At 41.4% G+C, this 17,449-nt stretch overlaps 1 protein-coding gene across 6 annotated transcripts in view; it reads left to right on the top strand.

Annotated features, from left to right (window-relative positions):
* LOC138471710 (uncharacterized) overlaps positions 1-11,254 on the top strand; it is a 375,044-nt gene extending 363,790 nt beyond the window's left edge. For 5 of the 6 annotated variants that reach the window (XM_069609482.1, XM_069609480.1, XM_069609479.1 and 2 more), the window contains 2 exons: positions 6,993-7,060; positions 9,549-11,254. In XM_069609482.1, the coding sequence (XP_069465583.1) occupies positions 9,563-10,957 (1,395 nt within the window). In that variant the 5' untranslated portion in view covers positions 6,993-7,060; positions 9,549-9,562 and the 3' untranslated portion in view covers positions 10,958-11,254. The remainder of the gene's footprint in view (positions 1-6,992; positions 7,061-9,548) is intronic. The other variant, XM_069609483.1, reaches the window with a different exon arrangement.
* Positions 11,255-17,449: the final 6,195 nt, after the last annotated feature.

Raw genomic sequence — 17,449 nt, 5'->3', positions numbered from 1 at the left:
GAGCATGAGAGCACACAACGAGTAAGGCAGACCGCAAAACGTGAGAGCTAACTCAGCATGGTAGTTCAAGAGGAGGCGAAAGACGGTGCAAGTCGAGAGAGTACCAAGGAGAGAAGTGACCTTGCCCTTCTGACAGAGACCCATGAAGCCTCAAGAGAAGGAATCGTAAGACCGCAAACAATAGCCAGCGTGTTGCAGCAGATGTCTACAGTACACAAGACCCTCCATCGATGATAACCAAGCCGGGGAGAGACGCTGCTCTCCGTGGTACCAACCTTGAGTCCGGAGATGAAGAAAGCCAAGCAGTTCATCACAGCTGGTGAGTCGAGGGGAGAGCCGATACGCCGGACAGTGTTGAAGGAAAAGTAGCAAATGGCTAATTTGAATGTTGAAAGGTTTAAAGAGACTATTGATGAAAGGGGGGGGGACCCAGAAAGCCTTGAGAAAAGTCGAGGAGGTCAGTGGTCATACAGGGGTCTTGTAAAATCCTCTGTACCGTCGAAAGTCTTTGACCGACAGATGATTGGGAAATGAATCCTGCTTGGTGAAATGAATGTGATGAACAGTGAACTGTTTTGTAAAGGTTGGCAAGAATGAACTCGGCAGAGGGATGCTAAAGGAAAAGGGCGAAGTCTGAAGTCCCATGAGCATTTTGTTGACAGGAGTGAACCCGGGGGAGGGATGTCCACAGTGAATTGTTTGAAAAGACATGAAAACTTGTGAAAGTAAGAAAAGCCATAGGGAACCCAGCGCAGTAAGGCTAACGTCTGAAAGCGGTCCAAGCCGAAGGAGGGAGATCAAAAGAAATCACCCAAAAGTTAATTGAGCAAAGAACTGTTTAAATGATGTTGTTGAATTCGACATGAAAGGGGTTTGCGCCCGGAAGAGGGTGACCCAGTGGTGAAGCCATCACCAAAAGTAGATGTGTAACAGACTTTTTGTTTGTTGAAACATCAGGCCTGCTAAGGCAAGAGATTTGTTAACAACCATCGAAGAACCTGATAGCTGGAACGGAGCTGTTGCCTTGTGCTGGGAAAGCCTGTGTGTGTGCTCTGTTCAGGAGGTCCACCTTGTCCCGTGCTCAAAACATGGAGAAGGGAAACCCCCGACAGTCGCATCATGACGTATTTGTGAACCCTTCTATCTTTATTGAAAACCTTAACCCACACTCTTTCTGTAATAAGTTGTAAGGAATTGGCAATCATTGTTTTTAGAATAGGCCTTTTTACTTTGACAAAGACGCCACAAGGACTGGCTTATTTTCATTTGATGGTTGAAGCTTGCTCCCATCTTAGACTCAGGTTAGGCGTTTTTTCCACCCTGCATTTTCAATTTAATAAACACCCTTGAACTGTGATCACTTGTGTCTGTCTTTTCTGTTGCCACCATGAGTTCCTTTAAAACTGTGTAAATCCTAACTCCCAATCAATAATTGAGGAAGTATCTCGAGGAAGGTTGCCATAAATACTTTACCAAAGAGAATATTAAACTCGAGTGTTGTGAAGGAATTACAATTACTAATGAAAGCACTAACAAGAGACTATAAATGAAGGTCCTACAGGGTAACTACTAAACAGATGAAGACATTGATTCAAAGAGGCTGTCAGAAAGACTGGTGCATCAGGAGGATCAAGTCAATCTCCTGAAATCATTTATGGTTAGGTTCTTAGTGGTAGGGTCAGGATAGAGCTAGGTTTGGGCAGAGGACTTTTTCTTTGGGTCTTCCAGCCGTCAGACAAGCACCTTTTTTTAGTTCCATTAGATAGGTAGGATAACCCCATTAGACAAGGGAAAGCTAAGTCATTTTCTTATCATTTAATAAAAGTAATTTAGAAATGTCCTTAAAGAGTCAGACTTCCAATTGCGATCCACCACAGAGCATATGTTTGTGTTCGTTATTTTGTGCTTATGGGGCACCCTTAACATAGTGGCAAGCAAAGTACACCATCAACACAGAACAACTCTTTCAGGCAATGCCTCACTCCTTAAGCAAGTTTCCAGTCATCAGTTTATTATATGCCACTATCCTTTGCTGCATTTATCTTTACACATCATTTACTCTATCACGGCTTACCCTGCCATCTGTTCCCTCCTGCTGAAGGTAGCGTGCTCATCCGCGCACCCACATCTCCTTTCCTATGGATGTTAGACAGTCCAGAGACTTGGTGGGGAGTGAAAGCACATCTGAAAGCTGCAAGTCTTTAGGGCGTATGGTGGTTAGGGAGACCAGAGGAGGAGGAGAAGCAGCAGCTGTTATGATTACTGGTTCTATCTTGATTCCTTTTCAAATCCAACTTGATCCTTAATCTATGCTGTTGCAGAACAGTAGTACTTTCTTTAGTTTCTTTTTTTTAGGAGTTCTTTTGTTTTGGGACGCTTTGGGACCTTTAAAACCACCAAACGTGCTTAGAAACCTCTGGGTATGAAGCACGTTATAAATGACCTATCATATCAAATTTGTTTGACTCTGATATTTCCAGACTCTAGGGGCTTTTTAATTGGTTTTGCATCTGAATGAAATTAATCCTTCGATAAACCTTTCCTTGCTTTAGTTCCAAGAACATGTCCTTTCATCCCCAGCTTTTGTGATCAGAAAATCTGTTTCAACCTTTCAGTATGTTTTCAGAACGTTTAGTACCCATCAATGCTGCCCACTGCCACAGTCTCATCCCACTTATTTCGCCAAATAGTTGCATTGGTGCTATGGCTCTGTATGTTGGGATTCAGTTTTGCACCTATTTTGCATGTAAAACATCTAGTCCCATTCAGTGATGGCCTCGAATGTACTATCAATAAACAGGTCCCGGTCACATTGTATTGCCTCAAATTGGTACTGATTTCCCTTAAGGCTTTAGGCTGTCAATGCGTGGCTTTGTCAGAGGGCTGATGTGGCTTGTCCTGTGTAGTGGTCTGCTGGTGCCATCTGCCAACCCTTTACATGTTCTGGAACAGGAGAGAGTCTCTCCCCTGCATAGACTAGCTGTTAAACAGAGGTGATCCTTTGACATTCTTGGCCATATTATAACAGTAGGAGCAATTGTTTGTGGCACACACAATTAAAAATGTAAAGCAAAATATTGGGCTGCTTATTGTGTGTTTTGTAAAGGTTTTGCTTATTTACCTATAGGCTCATATAGTAGAATTGACAATTTCAGCTGATAAGCCATGCATGTTACAGCACCACCTGGAAACCATCTCTAGAAAGTTCACCTGCAGTTCAGAGCCACTGATCAATGCTTAGCCAATTTACGTACACGCAATCGAGCATGCTCATTTGCTTCAGAAAATGTTGTCTTACATGGAAGCACTATTTTATGCATAGCTATATCGACCCAAGATGGACCGCTCTCAGGGATGCTGAAAACCACATGCACGTATTAAATTAGTATTTTTAGTGAGTTTTTTTTTTTGTGCTTTTATTTCAAATTGTTTTATACCTTTCCATTTATTTCTGATTATTTTCGAAATGTACGTGGATCCTTTTATCTCCAGACAGGCTCTATCTAGGGACCAATTTTGGTGATCGAGGCACTGCTCAAAACACATTGTAGCCTAAACTCCTTTTCTTTTTAGCTATGTTCAGTTTATTAATCAAATTACATACGCACGCACATATATTTCTTGATATTAATCAGCATGGGTATGCCAGATGCCGCTGTAGCTTGTATTACTGAAGTGATGTAACCTTGTCAATCCTCTTCCATTTTTTTATTCCTGCGAGATCTGTTTCGTTTGTTATCAGAAACCTTGGTACAGTGTAGTAGCTGAGATTTCAATTTCTTTTACTATTTTCTTCCATTTCCGTAAAGAATTTGAGCATGCAGGGAAGGTTGCAGCAGGCAAAACAAAGTCTTGTTTCCTAAATTAATGATCATTTCACTGGATTCAAAAATCAATTGCAGCCCTACTTCAAGAGATGGTGTTAGGAAAGATGAAAACTTTGCATCCATTTTCGTTGCTATCTAACAAATGCAATGACATTGGGGCTAATTCCGACCCAGCTGGCCTGGAAATAAAAATGCTGGTATTTCCACATACCTGCACTTTTCCTGACAGCAGAGTATACGTTTGCCAGCCGGTATTACTGTCACGGGTATTACTGCGGCCAGTAATACCAGCAATCCCCTGTATGGAGTCCTAAGAGATTCCATGGAATGGGGAAGGGCCCTTGTTGCCGGCACTTGAAATATCCTGGTAATACCAGGATATCGGGCACCGGTAATGGCTAGGTCCGTTTGCCAGTATCCTGGCTGATTTACAGCCAGGACACCGGCAAGCTCTGGATGACCCACATTGTCTTTGTCGTTTACTGTTCATAGTTATCCACGATAAGTGCTACAGGAATGTTAACTATAGAGTGCACAGTTGTATTTAGGATAAACTCAAGGACCCTGTAGAAATTTTGAAAGCAAACAACCCTGTAGAGGGCTCGTTGTTGAGTCGAGACTAGAGTATGATGTGCCCCTCATTTGACGTGTCCTTTTTGAGGAAAATATTTCACTGTAGTGATTCGGTTTTTGTGCATTCCTTGACGGTTTGAATTGTTTGCGTGTGTTTTTTAAAATGATCACACACCAGTTTTTAATTGGGACTTCATGGCTTGTAATCGGAGATGTTCAAGCGATCAACGTGACACAAATTTAGTAGCATTGAGAAGCTTCTGACCACCAGGACCAGACACTTTTAAAAGTGGAAGAATGCCCCAAAGGAGAATGGGCTTTGGCAAGACTTGGTTTACAACAGCTTGAAGTATTTCAGTGCTTTTTATGGTGCCACCTCTTGTTTCATCACAATGAGAATATTCCACTGGCTTCTGGTTGGTGGCCCAACAAGATTTCTTTTTTTTTTTTTTTAAAAGCAGCTTAATTTTAAAGTGCCATAGGAGGAGCCCCCATATTATTGCACACCAAATGGCTAGAACACGGGGGAGGGCGGGGCATCTGTGTTTTGATGGGAGGATAGCTCAGGGGCAACCTACTTGCTTTGGAAGCAAGACTACATGGAGCAACACAGGTTCGATCCCTGTCTCCGCGCTTAGAAACCCAGTATTCAGCGTGTTATAAATAACCTGTCATGTCATAAGAGGCAGGTTTGTGATTTTCAAGACCAAATGGGTCAACGTAAGAGGCCAGCAATTTCCGGTAATTATTGCCTGGGTTTGGATGAATCGTTATCTAAATTAAGTTCGGCATCAAGTTGGAATTCTTTACACATTGGAAAAAGTAAAGCTCTTTTCTCCAAGTTTTCGTGGCTTTCCTTTTGAGACCGTCTCCTAAGTGTGAAAGAGTTTGTAACCTTGCGTAAATTTACTACCTCATCGATTTTTGTATTTTTAGGAAGTATTTTCTAGAAAACTTCATATATGCTTTATGAACTAAGATTATTTTTGTGGATCAAAGGTTAATTACATTGTACATGAAAGGGTTATTGCCTTTGCTCTTAGCTGGTTAACACTGTTATTTTTGGGGCTCTTTCTTGCTTCATTACTTTTCATCAACTTCAGCCCTGAAGCATCATTGTTACTTCATCTTATGATGTACGTAGGATAATTGTAGGTAAAATCGGTTTCCACTGCATACATGGTAGGGTTGATGCAAGTCATTTATAACGCTCCTGTACACAAGTGTTTCCAGGCCTGTTTCCAGGTTGTCTGAACGCCAGCAAGACAGAGATACTCCTCATCGGCACACCTTCACCATCCTTTTCCCCTCACTCTCTGGCCAGCCTCCCTTGAGCCTCCTCATATCCCCCACCTGCAAGGCTAAGAACCTCAGGGTCATCTTTGACTCCACCCTTTCCTTCTCCCCCCACATCTCTGAGGTCTCTAAAGTCCAATTTCCGACTGCACGTCCTCAGAGGTACTCTGCCTTTCCTCTCCTTCCCCCAGAAGCTCATGGTATCCCAAGCTCTGGTTCTCTCAAGCTTGGACTATTGTAACATCCTCTTTCTAAATCTACCTGCCTCTACTCTCCGCCCCAACTAATCCAGAACAGGACTGCAAGACTTGTCCTTGGCCTCAAGCCCAGGGATCGTATCTCTACAGCCTGAAATCTCTCCATTGGCTCCCAGTGGATGCAATGATTAAATTCAAAACCCTCTGCATTGTCCACAAGGCTTTCTGGGGCCTGGGTCCAAAATACCTTCAGCTATCCCTCTGCAAATACCTCCCCTCTCGAGCTCTTTGCTCCTCTACCTCCAACTCCCTCAAGGTCGGTCGTTTTTCAAAGAAATGAGCTGGGGGTAGATCTGTCTTCGGCTGGGGCCTCCCTCTGGAACAGCCTCCCTGCCACTCTATAACTTGAGGAGAACCATCTCCGGTTCCGGAAGCACCTCAAGACCTTCCTCTTTTCTTCTGCCTTCACTTCCCTTCTCCCCTGCTGATCTGTTCTCTCTTGGCACCGTGCACCTGGCCACCCCCTGTCCTCCGGGCCCAGGTACCTGCTCACCCTGCCACCCTCCCGCACTGCCTCCGGGCCACCACTTGCACTGGGGTCTGTATCTGTACCCATACAGCCCCCCCTTTTTCTTCCTGCACTTATCAGATCTACCCTGTCTGCTGCCTTAAACCTAGCATTTGCAAATTGCTGGCTGCACTAAAACTGTTTGTTGCCTTAATTATTTATTTATTATCTGTTTCTCCTCTGCTTTGCACTTTCCACTTTTCCCCCTTCCATGCACTTTTCCCCTCCCCCTCTCCCATGCACTTACGCGTTCTCAATGTCACAGTGCCTAGTAAGATCACTGTTTTGTTCTCCCCTGTTCCTCTCCCCTCCCTTGCCGCGCTCTGAAACACTTGTATACTTGTGTACGAGCGCGATAGAAATAAAATGTCATATCATGCCCGATGGTTGAGGACAAGCTGAAGGAGTAATCACTGTTAGCAAAGTTCTTGTTCTGCTTAATTGATAGTAAGCATTTTAACACTCATTTTAACGTGGTGGATATTGGTTTAAATTGATTGCTGTTTGAAGATACATTTTCTGTATTCACAGGATGTGAGGGAGTGATTCGGAGGAATGCAATCGTTAAACCTGTAATTTTAAGAAGGCTTAAACACAAGGTAGGAAATCGCAGGTTATCCAAACGTGTTTATGTGCCCAGTGAATACCTCTCGGGGTGGGTTTGATTGAAGTGACCTGTTGATCGCTCTGAGTAAAGCAAGAACATGCATTTGGTGGGAGAAACATAGTTGCATATGGACAGCAAACGATGTCTTGCCAACTTAAGAGACTGTGCTTGGAACAGAGATTCAGTGGGAGGTCAGTATCGCTATTAGAAAGGACACCAGAATGCATCCTAACTTGCCAAATCCTTTTTGTTTAGACTGTGCAATGAAAGCATCCCCCCACACTTTCATTTGTAGATAAGCCCCAAGTTCTCCTAAATGTTTGTCCCAAACCATTTGGGCAACCATAATTTAAATCCTTCGAATCATAATTTTGGCCCACCACAGTAGGTAAGAGGATGAGTGGGGATTTGGAAGGCTTCTATTTATTTATTTGAGTTAATATACTTATAGCAATTAAGCTTTGTATATACAACATAAAATGGATAACAATTTAAAAAAAAAAAAAACAGAGGATTCTATAGAGTTCAAAGCAATCCCCTTTGCTTCCATATGTAAGGCTCCCATGACCCCATTAGATTGCTCCCTTTCCCAGACAGGAAAATGTAATTGTTGGGAAGGCTCAAAGGATCTTTGGTGGACAGCCACTACCCCGAATTGCAATGGATGCTGACTGGGCATCATAGCCATAGTTTGATGCCAAAACCAACATCTTTCACAATATCTGTTAGCCCCGATGATAGTGTTATACAAGAGTTTCAACTTTTGAGTTGAGCAACAAGAACGAGCTTTTAATCGAGCAATCACAAGAATGTCTGCCCCTAAAATCGTCATTGCGCATTTCCCTGCAGCTATTCGGAGGCTTTATGCCCCTAGATGTTTTTTGCAACTACATATTTTAAAATTAGTGCTTTTATATGTAGGGGTCTTGGGGGTGGGGGACGGTCAATGCATTTCTTCTTTTAACTCAACATCTCTGACTCCTACGAGGCTATTTTTCAAAGAGATCTCCCCCAGTTTGCATGCACTGACAGATGTGTGCTTGGAGTTTGGTTCAGTAGAGCTTGTAAGCAACTCCTCACAATGTAATCTCCTAAAGACCTCACTCAATATCTTTGTCAATATGCACAGCTTTCAAATACGGATGCACTAACCTTTTGGGAGGGCTGGTCTGTGTGATGTGGAGCCGTGCTTTGACTGGAACGACGATTGAGAGATCCTCAATACAGAAGCAGCCTTAATGATCGGATAGATAGAAAATGGGAGAAAACCGCAATCCATGTTGGTTTTCCACTCATGATGTACAGCCTCAATGTTTTTCCCTTTCAAGATCTCTGGCATTAGACATAGGATGCAAATCCTTTCCTCTTTTCTGACGTAGGTGAATTGTCCCCAACACTACTCTTTAGTTAGTAGCACACACACACACACAACTGTCTCAGTATTATCTATGGGAGCCAAAGCTATCCGTTATGATTACCCTTCCCATTCTATGTAAATGGTAGATGTTCAATACAACATCTTCTTTTGCTATCTGATGGGGCTGGAAAGTTCAGATTCTTCTTTTATCTGATGGGGCTGGAGAGTTCACAGTTTATTTATGTTGTGAATCCTCGTGAATTATTGCACTTTAGATTGGGATGAACTAAAATTGGAATTGTATTTTAGCACTATGTATAAAATATGTTTATACATTTGTAAAAATAGCATCCTCATATTTGTTAGAGGACGTGTGTTCTCCAGCTGTTGGGTAGTGTAAGTGACCACACTGGTAAAATAACCACGAGGTTACATGCGGCAATGCCAAAACATAGTACATTTTTAATACATTTGTAGTAAGAGTTCAACTTGCCTTATAGCATGAAAATCAAGTACCTAGAATTACAATTAAGCATGAAACCACTGTAATCTTGCTACAGTATCATTGACTAGTTGATTACACTCCTGTGAGAACCATAAATAGTTAACGAGAAATGGGATATATCGGCTGTAGCGTACTCCGTGCCGAATGGCACACTCAAGATCCTTTTAACCTTACATTTTCTGAAGGCAGTTACCATTTGGCTGCTGTTCAGTGGACTATGGGAATTGTGATGGTCTTGGTAACTTTTGCTCCTTCACATCAAGCATACTAAAATTTGACAAAGCTGCCAAGGATTCGGCAACTATGCAAAAGTATTTGTCTTCTGATAAACACATTTCTCCCCATCTCCTGCCTGGGCCGTAAATCCTCTCTAGGGGTTTGAAGGATTTCAATTGAACTGATCCTTATCTATCTATCGTTTTTCACAAGTCAAAATGGCACTTTAAAAGCAATGTGATTATGGAAAAAGGGAAATGTGAATTCCCTTCAGTTTGTGAGATCTGTCCCATTAGTGTTACTCAATCATTCTGCAATAAATTGACCTTTGGCCGATCTGAAATGAAACGCGCATGAGGTATTTCTAAATTCTAACTGTCTATCTGTTTGTTCTTGATTTAGGTGGAATCCGTTGAATGGCACTTGGTTTTCCAATGAATCCCTACACATCCATCAAAAGCCTCTGCAAGTGCTTTGTGGTGTTCTTCATTTTCTTCTCCATGGTACTGATGGGCTCCATATATTGGAAGCCGCTGATGTTGGAAATGCCCTACGCCTATATGAAGAAAAAAACCTCTTCGGAGAAGTCTTCAAAGCTCACAGAGCAGCAAAGAAGCATTTGCAAAAGTAACTTGGTGAACAGCACAATCACTCCAGTTCTGGGCACCAAGACCTATGTTATTGCTGCATATTTGGACTTTAGAGGCTTTCAAAGCGTCAGAGTGCTTGGAATTGGTAATCGTGAGGAGTATCCGAGGCTCTATTGCCACTTTTGTTCCGTCAACATCACGTATGTGGTTCATGCTGAAATCCAGATCCATGCTGACCACTTCAACTTTCCCTATGGCACAATGGATTTAATGTGTTATCTAGAAGGTGACCATGTCCCGATGTATGTATCCATTTCTCTGGCATCTGAAGTCCCCCCCTTTCCTCAGTATCTAAAAGTCAAAAATATTGAAGCGCAACTGCAAGGTTTGCCAGTCACCACTTTTGAATATGAATTTGTTGTCTGTATTTCAACCATGTTCGGAGATTATAATAATGTGCTGCAGTTCGTACAAGCCATGGAAATGTACAAGATCCTCGGAGCGCAGAAGGTTGTACTCTACAAGACCCACTGCAGCAAGCTGCTCGAGAGGGTTCTAGACTACTATGAAAAGGTGGGGTTTCTAGATGTTGTCCCATGGCCGATTACCTTGTATCTCAACGTCTCGTCAGGCTGGCACTTTCCTGAGCATCCCGGAGAACTGCACTACTATGGGCAAACAGCGACCTTAAATGACTGCATCTATCGAAACATGTACAGAAGTAAATATATTGCACTGAATGATATTGATGAGATAATTCTGCCTGTTAATCACAATAACTGGCATGACCTTATGGAGTACTTGGGCAAAGAGAGCTGGATATTTAGCTCCTTCATCTTTCAAAACCACGTTTTCCCATCCACCAGAAAATATATGTCTCGGTCTGTGACCCTCCACGATTGGAACTACGTTCCTGGTGTAGATATGTTGCAATATGTCCATCGTGAGCCCAACGTGCCTGATGTGCTCAATCCCACAAAAATGATTGTAAACCCTAGGAGTGTGATAAAAACCTCAGTTCATACCCCACTGGAGGTTTCTGGGGAACAATATTGGGTGCCGAGCGAGGATGCTAAACTGTGCCATTACAGAGAGCCAAAGCAGCCGAATCTGCCAGAGGAGTCGCTCATAGAAGACTTCATATTGTTAAAGTATGAATCCATGTTAATTAAGAATGTAAATCATGTTTTAAAAGAAGTCCATCTTTTGGGTCATGACTGATTGAAAGAGGGCATCAGTGTTTGATCAAATTTCCTTTTGGTTTCAGACCTTGATTTGGAGCCATTAGTGCGCAGCCAGTCTGCTGGGTGCATCTATCCTAGTGCTTCCTGTTGATAGCAGATAATCGACGGTATACATTGGTCTTTGTCTGTATTATTTGTTCTGTGGTCATTACCAGGGTCTATTTATATTTGTCTAAATTCTTAATGAGTCGTCCTTGTTTAATGTTGGTCTTTGGGTGGTGCTTGAAATGCTTCTGTGGTTGTTGTTGCAGGGAATAAAATTAATCGCCGGTTAGGGTGTACTTGTTATCATTTGTCAATTTGGGAACTGTAATGTTGTCCCCTTCAACAGTACATATCCCTTTAACACTTTGCTTTAAAAATGGCACTGTTGTCGCAGTGGTGCTACTCCCCATTTTTTTAAAACTAAAATAATTATTGTATGGTTGCTTCGAGCAACCCCGGGAATGGTTTCACAAATCGATGTATCAAAATATGTCCATTTGATCCAGATATCCACGTACACCGAAACATCTGTGTGTTTGGAAGCATACCTTTCTGGTAAGTGTACGCAACACTCCATTTTAATGTCAATTTTCTGTGTTTTTTCAGTGTGTTTTTTCAGTGTTCTATTAATTCTAAATCTCCATAGCTTTGGCAGCTATTTAGCGCAATATTTGTTCAAGAAAAATTAAGCTGTGTCCAACTTTATGGTCTGGGAACACTGTGAAACTATGGATGCTCTCCTCGTCAACCTACACTTAATAGCTGCCTCCTCAAACGAGACCCTCTTTTTGGATGGCATAATCTGATCAACAATAAAAAGTCAGATCTACATTTTTACTTTACACAGCCCCTATCTGTTTTGTGGTTCCACTTCTTATGGTGTCTGGAATATTGAAAAAACCTAGTAAACAGAGTGAAGCAGTGGATCGTAAGATTCTGAATGTCTGGCTAGTGCAGTGCAGGTGGCTACATGCACCATATTTGGACAAGCATGACATATCGCTCTTTCTGATCTGAGAGCTCAATCAAACCTTGTGCAGATTAACCCCATTTACAGAGGAATGGCACATTACAGCAATGAAAGATGTATGAATTATGCATGAAGTGTACTCTTGGCATATGCCCCTTATTTTAGTTATGCAGGTTATTGCTTAGATGGGGAAATATGTTTTACATGGCCTGCGGTAGCAGCCTTGAAGTTATGGTTATGTTGCTCAACCCATAGGATGGGTAGTTTTTGCTGGTTTATAACTTTGGTGCCGTTTGAGGAATCCTCGCCAAACTATGCAAAAAAAGTATATGGCCACCTCGGTATGATTTTGCAAAGTGGTGCAGTTTCATCAAATGAGGGGCAAAGTTATAGGGGTGGGGTCCAAAACCTTTGAAAACCTAAGACATACTGGAAAAAAAATGTTTTCATCACGCCTTCAGCCTAAACTGCTGGACGGATTTTGCACCCAGCATGCTTTTTTCAAATTTAGTGTAAATCAGTCCAGTAGTTTTTTAAAGATGGCCAAAAAGTAGGTTAAAAGAAAATCCTGCTTCGGGTGTGCAGACTCATTTTCCCAATTCAGTGTCCGCAGACGCCTCTGGACCATTAATCAGAGGGTGGTGTGGTGTTCAGACATCATACACGCATGCTGTTTGGTTGTTGAAAAAGAGCTGTCATATTTTTTAAAACTGTCGCCATGTTGAATCTGCGGACCAAGGCCTTAGTCCGCAGACATCGCAGTGAGAAAAGGCTCTGGAAACTACATTTGGGGTTATTTTGTGGCTGAAAGAGTGTCTGGGAAGAGTGGTGGAGTGGAAAAAGTTAAGCTGAAGCTGTTTTCATAGGTGAAAAAGGCTGTGCAGTTCCTTCAAAGGGTGTAGTCCATTTTTCTGTCTGCGTCTATATTCCGAGCCACGGACATGAACATTTGTCCGTGTACACGGACATTTGTCTGTGGATGCTATTGGGATTGGGAGGGGTCCTGGGTGAGTCCGGTTATTAGTAGGTGTATTGTGCACATTTATGATATGGTTCAATTCTATTGTTGTGGCCACAGACATAGTGATATGTGTATAGTAATTCTAGATGGTCTGGGGGGCTATCAATCTGGCCACGGTTACAGTAATGTGTATTGTAATAGCTACTCTAGGGGGAGTAGACAGTATTTGTAATATGGTGGAAGGATATTATTGAAGTGTATATGGTATTTATAATCCTATCACAAATGTGGACACTACGTATGGTTACACTAGTTTGTCCTTGGTGATTTTGGCTACAGGATTTGAACTATATACTTGTTACAGAATACATGTGCGGTACTATGGATATATTATTTAAGTATAACTGCGATGGCATGTTTGAAGTGTATTATAATGAAGGCTAGGTTTAAAGTAGTTAGATACCCGTTGGTGTTTTCTAATTGTGTATTGTACTATACTTTAGTGAGCACATTTATGTTGCAAGAATATTAGATAGGCTACCAGCAAATCTAACAAATGCCTATGTTTTGGAGTAACAGAAGTGCTTTTAGATTCACACCAACCATTTATTGTTTTGACAGATGCAGTATAGTGCCCTGCAGTTGTTAGATTATGCCTACTGTTGTGAAGGTTTTCTTGCCAAGAGATAATTGGCTATGTATAAAGCTAGTGAGCTTAGTTATTTTTGGTACCATCTGCATTGTAACTTGGAAGCATTAGTATGTCATATTGGAAATGCAAGGTTATTTGTAAACTGGACCGATTGAATTGCAAGAAGAGCATAATATGCCATGATTTACATTTCATGATATGCAAATCATGATTTGCATTTTGCAGAAGCTGGCGAAATGGAATGTCTTCAGAATTTGGAATGGGTACATACACAAATTGTTCATTAGAGATGTGCTTTTGTGAAATATGGTTGCAGAGAGTGTATTATGTTTCCATGTGTATGAAGTCTGAAAGATTTTCATTTTTAGAGATGGTTTCTGGTATTTGTAAGAAGTACATTAGGAATTCTTGTGGATATCCCTTTGTGTTTATGGTGGATTTTACCATTCCTGCTGAGTAGCCCAACCTTTTACTTATACCTGAGACACTGTAGGTGCTGTCACGATTATTTGTAGTATTTGTACGAAGGAAAAGCATTTGCAAACACAGCTGGTCTGTGCCATTTAAGTAAATGTTGTGAAACATTAGTGGCAATTGGAAGAGATTGATTGCTACATTTGCATAGCAATTTACTCCAGTTGTGTTGCTGAATTCAAATGGACCAGACAGTGTGCCACTGTATCCTTTGATGGGCCTGCAGTTTTTTCCCCCCACCAAGAGACATTTTTCTGTGTGTTTTAATGGATGTGCATTTGTTTTTGGACAAGAGTTTTGTTGTATTATTTAATGGAGTAGCAGTTGCTCTTTGTTTTTGTTAGTGGTATTGCTTCTGTTTCTATTCCCTTTTTTAAAGTTTTTTTTTTTTGTTGAGGCACATGGTAAATATCGAGATGATGGGGTGTAGAGTGCACAGAGCCTCTTGTATTCTAGGATGCAAGGTATGTCAGCGTTGACGTTGTATCAACATTAACTAGGAATAGACATTTGAGTGTACAGAGATGTGATAGTGCTACGTAACTCGTACCTTCTTTGAAGACTGTACTCCCAATGTCGATCAGTGCATGGTCTACAGTTAGAACTTGCGACTTGTGACCCTACATGCAAGCGATGGAGAGAATTGTTCTCTGCTGTACATACATGCCTTTGAAAAGGAGGAAATGTGCGATTGTGCTGCCTATTATTTTAACTCCTGCAAGTTTGGATGTTTACAAACTGTTCATACAATCATACTAAGCCCGTTGTTTCCAACCGGTAACCCTGTATGCGCTCTAAAGGGACCGAAGTCCAATGAGGTTTGTCGTCGTAGGTGAGTGGTGACCACAATTTGAACTCCACTATACACACCATTAGATTTATGCACGCAACAGAGACAACAGTAATATAGTTGAATAAGTTCACTTGGGTTAAAGTTCAAAATGTAATGGTGGGTTTCTCACCTAGACATCATCAGTCAACATGACCAAATAAAAATCAATCAGAAAACTTAAATTTGCAGCAATAGCTCATATTTGAAAACAAAATATTTTATACAAATCCAGAAGTGACATCTAACAATTCACCTCGATATTAAACAATCTCAACAGGATTATGTATTGTTTTGGTAAAGTCAGACAGCATGTAACAAATCATATAAACTGTACTTCAACACAAGTTAAATTTACAAAAGCCAAATGAACATAAGGCAAATTAACCAAAAAGGTCAAATGTAAAAACAATTGTCAACGCGTTTCGGATTACAAATCCATCCTCAGGGCTTTGAAGCTTAATTTTCCAATCTTTTCCTTGTTAGGATAAACATAAATTCAGGCGTACACCTTCAATCTCTTACTGAGTTGTTCAGCGATGTATCCAGCTGAATGTGTCCTACCAGCCAGGCTGGGGCAGCGGTTAGAGGGCCAGCTAACCTGTTGCTTGATGCACTTCCATTCACCACTGATCCTTGTGTGTGCAATTCTGGATCCGACCGTCTCTGAGAGCACTGGTGCTGCACCCCATTTTCTTAACTAAATTATTGTATGGTTGTATCAAGCAACCATTTATGTCTCCCAAACTCCTCCTCCACCACCTAGTTTTAACTATACCCAACCCCTTATCTGCCCTTTCCCACCCCCAAAAAAAAGTGATTAACATTTTTGTTATTTTTTTACAGATTTAAAATGCAGACATAGAAATGCCTGGCGATGAAAGGTCGTCGTACCAGAGGTAGTTGGTGTGAAGTTACACTTCCAATGTTGTAAATAGCTAGACCTGTGGAGGCAGTTACAACTGCTGTAAAGTTGTTTAAGTCTTGTAGAAATTTGGCAATTAGTTTAATTGAGGTTTTGCGAGAACCAGCTTCTCCACTTATATACAAGAGGAGAGGTTTATCATTTTTACAGCTACAAGTTTTAGTTTTGACTCATGGTCCTTGGAACGTACATCTATGGCTGGATTGGATTACACCAGAATAATTCGGAGTCCAAATAACCAGACAAACTCAAAAAGATAACAAGTTGCTGTTTTATCAACAATTATCTGATACCGGGAGGTTACAACGAACATCCACAGACGTACGCTCGGTGTCTCAGCGATTTCCACAAAAAATACAATGATCTACTTCTTTATGCATCAATGATGTGATATAATATGTGGCAATAGTGAAAAACCTATCAAGGGTTGGGATTGGCTAAGGGACACATCTAGATATACAATCATATCGGAGCTAAGTTTGTTATGGCCGTCTGATATCAGGTGGACAACGTATGCCTACCTCTTCATACGTGTCTTTTAAGAAAAATCAGTTGCACAGGGTTTCATTGGTTTCTTAAGATATAAGGCCCTTCATTATATGGACTAAGAAAATTGGTTTGGCATGCTTGTGACATGTCTGGAACATTCGGTTCAATAAGCCGCACGTCAACCAAGACCCAGGTGCAAGTAGATGGGACATGAGGCTGCCCTACCACCCAATTAGCCCAGCATCTCCCATCACACATGCCTTCTGCATGAAATTCTTTGTACTTGGCCTTGCAAAGTATTCTCGTCCTGGGAATGCAAAGGGAGTGAGGACACTCGCTATCGTGTCTGTAACTCTAAATTCAAACCCTATTTCGATCCTTGACTCGCGTGACACGAGACTGCAATTCTGTTAATACATCTAAAGCACTTAAAAGCTTGCAGAATGAAGACTTGGCGTTCTTTGTGTTCTTTCTTGCACCTTAACGTGAGAGGATACATCCTCTGCACACATTTTCTTCAGAGTAGATAGCTGACTTCGACCTCTCTGTTCTTGACTTCAGGCCAGACAGCCTCCCAACGCAGCTCTACTAACCTGCTATTCTACTGCAACACAGCCTTTAATTTTTTCTTAATGACTTTTTGGATTATTATTTCATGATACCAATGTCCAGCTTCTGTACAATGGTGGCTTCACCTGCATCCAATTCACTACTTGTAGCTAGCATATATGATGACTTGATATATCTTGCGTTTCAGCATATATACATTCTTTATACTTCTACAGCGCATTTTACCATGTAATCTTTTTTTTTTTTTACACTTTAAGGATCACTTGATTCTTTTACTTTGTCATTTCTCCTCTAGCACCATCAATCGCCGCTCAATCCTCTTTTGTCTCAACCTATCTTTCTTTTGACTGGTGCAAATCATTTACTACACTTAACTCAAGCCAACTTTACTTCCAACCTTCACAATTTATCACTTCTTAAAAACGTTGTAGATCAAATAACACTCAAAATAATAACACAATACACATTAACAACCCTTGTAATCACCTTCTCTGTTTCTGTCATGATCACATCCAGGGTTCCTAGCCTAGTTTCAGGCGTTCAGAGCAGGCAGGATTCTTTGTATAGATCCGTAGGCTTAAGGTGGATGTTGGCTTGGCACACATGACATTCTC

Source organism: Ambystoma mexicanum, chromosome 8 (assembly GCF_040938575.1).
Source record: "Ambystoma mexicanum isolate Mex_15411 chromosome 8, UKY_AmexF1_1, whole genome shotgun sequence".
NCBI classification, from domain to species: Eukaryota; Metazoa; Chordata; class Amphibia; order Caudata; family Ambystomatidae; genus Ambystoma; species Ambystoma mexicanum.
Note: the sequence above shows the minus strand (reverse complement) of the source record. Positions and strands in the feature narration are given on the sequence as shown.